Source organism: Gossypium raimondii, chromosome 3, assembly GCF_025698545.1.
Source record: "Gossypium raimondii isolate GPD5lz chromosome 3, ASM2569854v1, whole genome shotgun sequence".
Lineage (NCBI taxonomy): Eukaryota > Viridiplantae > Streptophyta > Magnoliopsida > Malvales > Malvaceae > Gossypium > Gossypium raimondii.
The window spans coordinates 48713106-48724624 of record NC_068567.1 but is presented as its reverse complement, the minus strand read 5'-3'; the positions used below and the strand labels follow the sequence as shown (position 1 = coordinate 48724624).

Below are 11519 nucleotides of genomic sequence, written 5' to 3'. Positions count from 1 at the left end.
ACAAAAGACGGCGGAAATCTTGGAATATGACGGAACAAAACAAAAACAAACTTTTGAAGGTTAGTTACACAACTTTTACATAGTTGCATGTATTTCCAACAACATTTTTAAGTAATTCAGAATTATGCACGCTATTGCATATCAAGAGCATCCCATGTTATGGAGTGGTTCATCAAGAAGTGTTGTAACCAAGATAAACAGTATAAAAGCATTAGTAATAAAAATAAATATTTACATCCATCAAAAACGAATGTGTAACTTGTAACTTAAAAGAAAAAGAACTCCAATGAAAATATATAATACTATTTTCTTTGGAACAGCCGAATATTTGAAAAAAAAATGCTGGTGGAGGATCCTCGTTTTGGGAAAGAGGCATTGGCATGGATACAATAAACAGGCAGTGAGAGTGCTTTTGGGGTCCCAATGCTTCCATGCGTCAGTAGAAAACAAAAATGCATGGTGGACCAAATTTAGCACTAACAAATCCTAGATTCTACCCTTTTCACCATTCACTGACGGATCGATTTCCCACTCAATTATCTATTTCACTGAATTTCAAGTGCAGCATAGATTTATATTGCATCATGGAGCGGGATGCCATTGTTAATGAAATTTTGGACGGTGTCTCATGGTGTGTATGTGTCCTTTCGTCACTGTTATCTGGTGATGGGTTGGGTGGCAAAAGCCACTAATACCTTGTCCAGTAATTGGGTGGGACAATTTTTTTTGAGACTTTTTCACTTGTTGCAATCAATCTTTGTTACTAAAGAAACTTTTTAAAGTTATCATCATTACATAAAGACACCGGTTGAGCTATATTGTAGACCTGGGTAGGCATAGGAGACCTGCCTATATAGCAATGTAGCAGCCACGAACTAGAAACAAAACCAAACTGGTCCAACTATAAAAAGCGGAGAAAACTGTTGAAAATCTATGCCTCATACAAGACAGTCTCCAAAGACAAGTAAAACCTACCACTCTATTAAAGAGAAAAGGATTTCCATTGCCTGAATCAGTCTTACCCGCCAATAACAACATGAACCCAACACTCTCAGCCGTAAGGAGGCAGACCCTTGATGTTGTGAGTCTTTATACACATCCTTGCTGTCATGGAAGTGGAAACTTCTTTAACCTAAAACAACAAAAATTCAATGGGAACCCAACCAAAATTGAGTTCCCGTGAAAATTCAACAGAAAATGCCACTAAAAATTAGAAAAATCAAGTCACCACAAGACTAGAGCGTCGTGACTATCATCGCATGACATCGAAGCATGACTCAAGCCATGGACCATAGAAAGATTATTATTCCATGACCTGTCCACTTCCTACCGAAATAAATGACCAAAATCCGCTTCAGGGAGACTACCAAGGGCAATGGGGGTATGATGATCATTTGTTCAACGGCCATACAATCGGCCACCAAAAAAACAAAGAAACTTTCGGCTGTAGTCTAAACTTTGTCACTCGAGACCCTCAACTAGATATTCGAGCAGTAACATGTTTCAGCCAAGAAAACACAAGAGAATCGAGACTTAAGACTTGAATTCAGGAAAGACTAACTGGAGAGTGAGGGAAAGGAGAATTCACTGATGGTCTCAATTGACCGGCCGCATTGCCGAATGGTGTAGTAGTAGCAAGGCGGAATGGTAAAGGGACAGTTTCCTAGGGTTCCCACGTAGTATCTCTTCTCTATCCTGAATATAAAATTTGCTTAGGGAATATGGAGTTTACCCCCAAAGATTAACCCACGTTCTCCATCCACCAACTCCTTGCACTGTGATTAGAGGAATTAATAAAATAAGTTTGTTGAACGAAATTAGAAATTAATTCGATTTATTCATGTAGTTTACCTTTAGGCAGCACCAGCAGCTATCAAAAAACCTTGGCCTCACAAAACCAGCTAAGTCTTTTAAATTAGGACTGCTTATTTTCCTCACTCACAACACAAGTATTGAATTTGAACAAGTTATCCCCCAAAAAAAAGCATTAAAAAAACCTACTTTATACTAACCAACATTTTTTTTTGGTAAAATCTAGTATTCAACATGCATTCAATCATGAAAATAAAAATACAATCATCAAACATTCGTCTTTTCTGTCATTAAAATTAACTGTATTAAAACAAATGGGGGTAAACACTTCCAGAGTACAACTATATATGAGGAGAACGGTAAATTTGACCTTTGGGTACAAGTTCAGGGCAATGCTAGCCTTTATCCCTCCTTCAGTTTCATCTGTGGAGGCAAGTGATATATTCAAATTATAAGGTTATATAGATTAATCAAGAATCACATCCAAACTCTTGTGATTTGTCTGAAGGAATAAAGAGCGTAATCTTGCGTCCCACCAACGCATATCGTGGCCACACTCTCATTTAACAACGTCCTCTATAAGCATCAAGGAAAGTATAAAGCTCACATGCCATCAGCAAAGTGCTATAGAATAGATAGTGGGAACTGGAAAATCAAAACGCACATGATTCTCAGTCCCACCAACAATTTTGAAAATTGGAATGTCCACTGAGTAATCAAGCAGCTCTCACTGCACTGATCTGTTAACACATAATACCCGACCTCATTTCTTTCCCTTGCGAGCAAGAAAACGTTCCCTTGCTGCCTGAATTTTACTTTCCTGCTCTTCTGGAGCTGTAACGATGACAGCTTCCTTCTTCAGTAAGTCTGACGTGTTTCCCTCAGTTATCTCTTCTACATGACCCAATCCACCACCACTTCATGAAAAAAGAAAAATGTTAAAGCCAAACTATGTGCTTAAATCTTTTTTGATAGAACTATGTGCTTAGTCTTAGATCAGAAAACAAGAGCATTATCTTTATATAAGTCTCAAATCTGATTTACCTTAATTTCCTGACATCAAGTTTGTCAAGTTTCTCTAAAATTGGAATCACCCATTGACGCTCTACAGCACACACATTCCGCATATATGGGCGTGAGGTAGCAATAAGTTCGTGGTAGACAACATAATTTGGATATAATCCATCATCATCTGGCTTTAGCACAGAGGAAGGATGCACCTAGCATCAACAACAATTGCTTTTAGTGACAGTTGGACAACAATATACTTGAAAGATCAAGATTCATCAATTGTTTCAAACTTTGATGCTCAATGCTACAGCTTTTCATAATCTAAACTGGATAATGTTCAAATTTTCTTTGGTATCTATGTATTTCTTCAAACCCAATTTTAAACCAAGGAATTGTAGCCACCTAATCCATATGATGCTCTCTCAAGCAATAAAACTACCACAAGGTTAAATTATTAAAAATTGATACCTGCACTAGTTGGGGCTTAAAACCCAGTGTTCGAAAGCCATTATGATGCCTCATCCGCTCAGCAAGCTGACTTGCAAAGCCAATGGACAATGCTTTCCTCAAATTCCTATAACTCTGGCGTCTTTTCTGACTTTGATTTACTTGTACATCTGAGGACCCTGTTTTTCAGATGCATAAGTCGTTACAGCAATAAAGAAACTTCGAGGTAGAAGGAAAATGGAAAAGACAGGGAGACTGGGTTAATGAGTGCAAAATTTCTGAAGAAAGACGTGCAGGAATTTTTCAATAATGTTTATCTACTTTGGATTGGGAAGCTAAGGCTACTTACAATGCTCTGACTCTATTCCCATATCAAACATCTGTCTGATGCACATCCGAATATGGGTATCGAGATATGACCCTCCAAAAACACTTCAAATACACAGAAAACTTAGAAAAAAAAGATTAAGCACACCCTCTTAGAAAACATACCCACACCCAATACACAAAATCAAGTCCGAGTAACATAGAAGGCTACTATGCCCCCAAGATACTATTTCAAGCATAAATCTCTTCTCTGGGAACCGGACTTAAGGGTGCAGAAGGGCAAGGACATCAAACCAATGTTGTTTGAACAGGACCACACCAGCTGGTCAGACTGGTTGGACTGGGAACCGGCCGGGGGGGCAATCTAGAAAGTGGCTTTGAACCGGTTAGACCGGGAATAGGTACACAGGTTGAACCGGTATTTTTTAATTTTTTTTAAATTTTAATAGTTTTTTAATCGGACTGGCGGCCTGACCAGTTTGACCACCGGTCTGGTTTAGAAAACATAGCATCAAACACATCTACTTCTGGTTGAATATTGAGTCGTAAATATGCAAAGTAAAGCCAAGTCAAATTAACAAAGGCAAAATCTCCAAAAATCGCCGCTAAGTCAAATCAATGCTGACCTTTTGCTATCTTCTGCATTATCTGCGATAGCTGCTTTCGAACTTCTTTGACAAACATCATTCCTCGCACCTAAAATTAGTTGTTCCAAATATGTTATTCATATTTAGCATGAGAATAATATCAAAGATATTCCGTCATTAATGTATCCAGAAAATCCAGGGCACTTCTGCTAATCACAGAAAGATCCATCTGAAAATAGAATGACATGTTATGCACGCGCATCAAGTACTTGAGGCAGATTTTTATCATTGTTCCAAGAAAAGGATTAAACAATCGGAATGACATGCCTAATGTCTTACTGTTTCTAAATGCATGTTTTCTCAATTGGGAGATAAGAAGCATACCTGTAAGTCATAATCTTTGCACCAACCAATATCGTAATTATTTTCATCCCAGCATTCATAGATCTGTAACAACTGGATGTGATCACCAAAACCAGAACCATCAGGAAGTTCCAAAGGAGGGTATTTTCTTTTCTTCTCATTATTCTTGCTGCAGTAAGAGAAAATTTTAAGTTATTTCCCATTACAAACTATCATTAAGCATTAGAAGTGAAAAACAACTTTGCAAATATGGAAATACAGACTTCATTTTGATGGAATTTGGATATCATTAGCCCCCAACCACCCATCCCCCAAAAATCAGATCTGTCAAAATAAAATGAAGTAATTTCATTTTCCTTCCAGTTAATCAAATGAGTCTTGAAGAAAACTTGAAGAACTGGGGATACTAGACCAAACACATAAATGACCTAAAAGTTTTTGGTTTTGCCAAATAAGGTACTACATCAGCATGCAGTAGCTACAAATTACAATTTGTACAGTTTAGGGAACATTTAAGTTCAACTAGCTGCCTGGAAGTTAAAGATAATAGGAAAAGCTGTAGTCGCCATCTTTATAATAGACAATCTCATAAACACTTTCAATGAAATAACCTTCGACCAGGAAGCAAATTTGTTTCGGCTGATAACATGGCCGCAACAGTCAGAGCCTGGGATAAGCAACCATATTCATTTGCCTCAATTAAGGTTCTCGAAAGTGAAGGTTCCAATGGGAGCTCTGCATACAAATAAGTTGTGCAGTGAGCACACATGCAAAGTAGAGCAGTTTCAGACAGGGAAGAAAACACTAATAATATTATTTTATGCATACAAGTCATTAAGATAAATGCCACAAAGAATAGCGATTAACCAAGACAAAAAGTATTTAAAGGTACATAAAATTCATTAGTATTATAATAGACAGTAACTCATGCTTGCCAATTCTTGACATGAGTTAACTAGGAATCAATGAAGGTGGCCATTCTGAATCAGGTTTCATGAAAAGGGCTTGTAATTGATCACCAGGAAGTTGACTGCACCCAAATTCATATCTTCCAAGGTCATTCCTGGTAAATAAAATTCCTTAACATCTTAATAGACAGGAACTCATGTTTTCTAGTTTGAGACATGAGTTAACTGAGAACCAATGAAAAGGGCTAGTTTCATTCCAGGAAAATACAATTCCTTAGCATGGTAATAGACAGTAGTAGCTCATGCTTTCTAGCTCAAGACATGAGTTAATTAAGAATCAAAGAAGATGGCCATTTTGAGTTTACTTCCATGAAAAGGGTTGGTAATTGATCACAAGGAAGTTGACAGTACTCAAATTCATATCTACCAAGGTCCCAGTTTCAGGTGCTACATCCATAGAAATCATAACCACAACTGAGGCCAAAAAAAAAAAAAAAACCCAGCAACTGCTACCAAATTAAGCATGCATTTATCAACTAATGCCAACATACTTGGTAAGCATGGTAATACTTGGAAAGCAAGTTTGAAAGCTTACCGGCCATTGTTCGCCCAATACTAGTTATCGATCCATTTTCATCAATGGCATCAATCAGATATAGTTGCTTTAGAGCATCTTCTAATGACTCGGCTAAAGTTAAACCAAATATTTAATCAATACCTCAATTCTAAAGAGAAACATCATCAGAAACTGTAAAATATAGATATTGACAGAATGAAAATTTTAAACAGTGACAACTCAAATGCTTGTTCTTTCTTTATGCCATAACAAAATTGAACACAATAAGAATGCATTCTTACTAGAAGGGGGGTCAAGAAAATCAAACTTCAGAATATCAATATCAGGGAGGTCCAATGACTTTAGATAAAGAACACTGCCAGCAAGAGAAGATCGCTGTATTTCAGGAACTGTTACATCAAGGAAATCATCATTGTAAACCCTGGATGGGTATAAACGGTAACACTTCCCAGGACGTGTTCTTCCAGCTCGTCCAGCACGTTGATTAGCTTGTACCCTCAAAGAACAAAAAAAAAAAAAAGATTCAGAAAGAAGGGAAAAAAGTTATTGGCAAGAATACTAACAATTCATCATCACTCAAGTGAGAAAAGAAAGGTAAGAACATAAATTTGTTCGATGCAAAATAAGAGTAAAACTTAGATCATGCAAGAAAACCTGAACTTGCAAACAAATAAAGACCAAAAAGAATCACAACTGTAAGTTGTGCTACTAGGAACACCTGAACATGCTGCAAAAGCCAAAAGAAACATTAAGTCATCCACTTACTTGCTAATTTGAACAACATCAAGGGAATACATTCCAGTTGCTGGGTTATATTGCCGTTGCTTCACATAACCAGAATCAATAACATACCTATCAATGTACAGATAATTACTTTCGAGAGAAGCAATCAAAATATCAATGCAATTGATCATTAACTGAGACCAAGTGCAAAAACAGGTGGTAGAATTACGCATACAGTACAATGCATCACAATAATATAGTTACCATTGGACCATATACAGGTCTTAACGAGTAGTGGGACCCTTAAGACCAAATTTCAGTGCCTTCCTCAAGGTAGAAAATCGTAAAATTAAGAAGCAACAGGAACAAGATAGTAAACTAAACTAAAACACTGTGATTTGATTGGAACAATTAAGAAACACTCTACCATTGATATGTTTGATCCCTTATATAATTACATATATAAAACAAAAGCCCTCCACTAGAATTTCAGAATAGCCTTGTCTCTGTTATGTCTCTATTTTACTAGATTATTTTGGACATGGAAACCAAGGACTGCAGTGCTTCTTGGTTTATATTTGGTCATTTTGTTAAACCTACATAACCATGACAGGGTAATTGGTTTGCTAAAAGCAGAAGTATTCGCATGATCTAGGCAAATTAATAAAGAAAATGCTGGTTTATAAAGACCAAAATTGAGGGCTATTTTACATATTATTAACACTCATTTACTTCATTATCTACACCGTCTTCTATTCAGGAGGATTAAAAAATTAAAAGAAGAGCAAGACTGACAACAACCTGAACCTAATACTCTTTGACTTTAATGCTCTCCATCTCCATAGAAGAATCAGTCAAAAGTGTTGCAACAGATAAAAAGTCACTGATATTTGCAATGATTCTAAGGAAATTACATCACCATAAAGCCAACTTATCAGTGCATGCTCAGATTCTCTAATAACATGTGAACAGGTAGAAATTTTAAATAGTGGATGCTAAAACCTCTCCACCCAGGTTAAGAAAGTTTTAACCTGATCAAGCCTATCAAGATGTAAAAGAAGAATTGGAGTAGAAACAAGTAATTTGGGCAAGGCGGGGGGTCAAATTGTGGAAATTAAATTAACAGAACAAAAGAAAGCACTGACAAGCAACATTTACAAGTATCAAGTTTCCTTACACAACACCATCAACTGTCAAAGAAGTTTCAGCTATGTTTGTGGCAACAATAAAACGCCTACAGTTTGGAGGGGGAGGACTGAATACACGCACCTGTTGGGTCATAGCCAAAAAAATGTCAGCCACAAAACAACGGAAATTCAATACTAATATCTGCATCTCAAGACAATCTAGCTTAAGTTAATTTCATTTCCCATGGGGCAAAGGAGGCAGAGATGAAAAGAAAATTTGAGACAAAACTATACCTGCATTTCAGGTGGCAATGAACCATGGAGAGGAAGAATGATAGCATCCATGCAGGAGCCTTCCTCTAGACTTCGAACTTTATCTTCCAGCTTTGATACCAACTTCTCTATATCATCCTATAAATGGCCACTCTACTTTAAAAGAATCAGTTAAAATCATCAATGAATCAATGTTATAACCACGAAAAAGATAGAAGTTAAATCCGCAAAGAATGCCACCCCAAGAAGTGAGAGAGAAAAGAGAGAGAGAGAAAGCTTGCCTGTCCAGTCATGAATATTAAGATGTCACCTTCTGGTTCCCGAACATGTATATCTGCGAAAACCATTGCTTAGTAAGATCTCATATGACCAAAATACGATAGCCAGGAAATCCAGAAACCCAAAGTTTTCCCTGCAACTCAATTAAGGTACAACTGATGGGAATTGTGTCTTAACGCCTTAGACATTTAGTTGCACGACTAAAGTACATCAAAAAAATTATTTATCAATAAATTCTTAATGGATGCCAGAGGGGTTCATCATACAAGGAACCAAAAAATCTTAGTACTTCTTTCTACATAACCATGTAACTACAGCAAATCTGGGCATGAAAGCAACCACATCACAAGCCTAGCTAAACAACAAGGACTGGCCAGCATATATACATAATAAAAGCTTGCAACAACTGAATATGTGATAAAGATAAACTCACACCATACCCATAGCTGTTTTTAGTGAAGACTCAAGATAGCTTGTAGGTCGCTCCTTGCTGTAGAATATTTCCACAGGAAATAATTTTCCAGGGACAGTCAACAAGGGACAATCTGAAAAGAACTTCGACACTTTTTCACCATCAAGGGTTGCCGATGTGATCAGAACTTTTAAATTGGATGCACGTCTTTTAACCAAGCGTTTCATCAACCCCAGCAAAATATCCCTGAGAAATTTAAGATTCTATAAGTACAGCATCAACAAAATGAAAAGGACACAACCAAGGTATAGATAATAGAAACAGCATACAAGGTGATTCTTACGTATTCAAACTCCTCTCATGAGCCTCGTCCAGAATAATAACAGAATACTGATTCAGTTCCGGATTTGACAGACTTTCTCGAAGAAGCACTCCATCAGTAAGGTATCTACAACACCATAGCTAAGAAACCAATAAACTTGGCAATTGCAATTCCAGCAACAACACGCACTGAAACTGAAAACTATACTAATTAAGCTAAAATGTATTACTTGATTTGTGTTCTTTCGGAAGTTCTATCTTCAAACCGAATAGCATAGCCTACTTCTTCCCCAAGCCGAACACCAAGCTCCTGCGCAACTCGCCTAAGCGCATAAAATAGTTAGAATAAAAGGATTTATTCAATTTCCTTGAACGACAAAACGCCTAAGTATCAGCAAAAATTACATGTTTCGAATTCCTAAAGCATTCCAGTTCCTAGTTTGCTTTGGAACAGTACCTGGAAACAGATACGGCTGCGACGCGACGGGGCTGAGTGACGGCAACGATTCCGGAATTTGTGTATCCTTTGCGGTGGAGCATCTGAGAGAGCTGCGTGCTCTTTCCCGAACCGGTCTCTCCTATGATCACCACCACTGGATTTTGGTCCACTGTTTCTTCTATCTTCTTCTCGAATTGCACGATTGGAAGATTCGCCATTGATTATATTCAACAAGTTTCTTCTTCTTCTCTTCTTTCCAAATTGATCCAGAGTTTTTAGGGTTTTAACCAATTTTCTTTAGAGCGTTTTTCTTTTTTTGGGATAATTTGAAAATGTTTAAGGACTGTTTTTGAGTATTTGCATTTTGTTCATTTGTTTATGCATTCAACTTGGCTTCAAAAAAGTTATAAAATACTTACTAAATTGTTTGAATTTTTTTTTTTTAAAGTTCAATTAGTGAGCTTCAACCAACGACTATTCAATACGATAGAATAGTATTCATCGGTAAGTAGATGAACATATATCAAATTCAAGTTGATTTGGTTAGTGATGTTGAAGATCGAAGAAAAAAACTATTCAAATTTTGGTTCGTAATTTCATAACATTTAAATTTATTTTATGAAAAAAAACCTAAATTATAGAAGAGGAGGAGAAGCTTATCCTTTCAATTAGTGTATACAAGGAAGATTTTAATAGGCTAATTTGAATAATTTAGTGATTATTTGGTAACTTTTTGAAATTAAGTGACCAAATCGTAAACTTATTAATAGTTTAATGACCTTAATGTAGTTTACCCTTTTATTAATCCTTAAGGATAAATAATGTGTTTGATCTCATATCCTCTTTGTTGTTGCAATAGATATTGTATAAGCTAAGGCTTAATTGCCATGTTTTGACCATAGTTAAGGACACTTTGGTTTTTTTTTTTTTAATGGTTTAAAAGTTTCTCAAACTTTTTTGAAAAAATCAATTAAGGCTCTATGACCTTTTTGCACCCAATTGAACCCTAAATTAATAATTTTAGCCAAATAGGCCCTTTGATTAACATTGCTCGGTACAACGCTATTTTGGTTGCTAACGGTGTTGATGTGATACTTTATGTCAGTAATAGTTGCTGACGTGGCACTGGTCAACAAAAAAATTAAAAAATTAAAAGGAATATTTAATTTTTTTCACTGGAATGAACCTGTACATATGGTTGTCTACGTTTATTCACCTTAAAGCTTAATTTCTTTTAAAAAAATTTAAAAAATATTTTTTTAAAATATAAATTTATAAAAAATTATTAAATTTTATAAAAATATTAAATAAAGTTCAAAAGCAATTAAAATTTAATAAAAACCATTTAAAAGTTAAGTCTAGAATGAAATTGGACATACAATTGTCCAGATTCACATTTTGAAAGTTTAGGGGCCACATTAGAACAAACCCTAAAGTACAAGGCCAATGGTGCCATTATCCCTTTGTTTTATTTAATTTTTTTCATATAATATTATATTATCTATGTCAACTTAATGGTTTGAAAAGAAAATTTATGTCAAATTTTCATTGGGTGGTTTAGCAATTCACTAACGATGTTAATATCATGTAGCATAATAAAACACATATTGATAGTTTGGGTACCACATTGGATATTTTCAAAGTATACGTATCATATTGAATATTTTATAAAAGTACAAGTACCATAATAAAACATATATTGATAGTTTAGGTACCACATTAGACATTTTTAAAGTATAGGTACCATTGGACGTTTCATGAAAGCATAGGTATCAAATGTGACGTTATCTATTTGTGTAACGACCCAGTTTCCAGTGGTGTCAAAAATTGCAATTTTGGGACCTCGTTTCTATTTCCATTTTCATTTTCATTTTCATTTTCATTTTTGGAAATCTACATTCATTTCCAAATGA

The 11519-nt window shown here is 35.7% G+C and overlaps 1 protein-coding gene across 3 annotated transcripts; it reads right to left on the bottom strand.

The window, feature by feature from the left end:
* Positions 1-2071: 2071 nt before the first annotated feature.
* Positions 2072-9977, bottom strand: LOC105794528 (probable pre-mRNA-splicing factor ATP-dependent RNA helicase DEAH4). 3 transcript variants are annotated; one of them, XM_012623732.2, is made up of 16 exons: positions 9625-9970; positions 9398-9490; positions 9190-9294; positions 8875-9092; positions 8437-8489; positions 8177-8293; positions 7933-8024; positions 6798-6884; positions 6314-6528; positions 6051-6143; positions 5159-5282; positions 4569-4716; positions 4224-4293; positions 3292-3449; positions 2857-3032; positions 2072-2729 (listed from the first exon to the last, which is right to left on the bottom strand). In XM_012623732.2, the coding sequence occupies exons 1-16, from the start codon at positions 9822-9824 to the stop codon at positions 2576-2578; spliced, it is 2103 nt and encodes a 700-aa protein (XP_012479186.1). In that variant the 5' UTR covers positions 9825-9970; the 3' UTR covers positions 2072-2575. The 3 variants fall into 3 exon arrangements, with proteins under 3 accessions (XP_012479186.1, XP_012479187.1, XP_052484407.1); XM_012623733.2 differs by having other exon boundaries at positions 9190-9308; positions 9625-9643; XM_052628447.1 differs by lacking the exons at positions 2072-2729; positions 3292-3449 and having other exon boundaries at positions 2863-3032; positions 9625-9977.
* Between the last annotated feature and the right edge of the window lie 1542 nt (positions 9978-11519).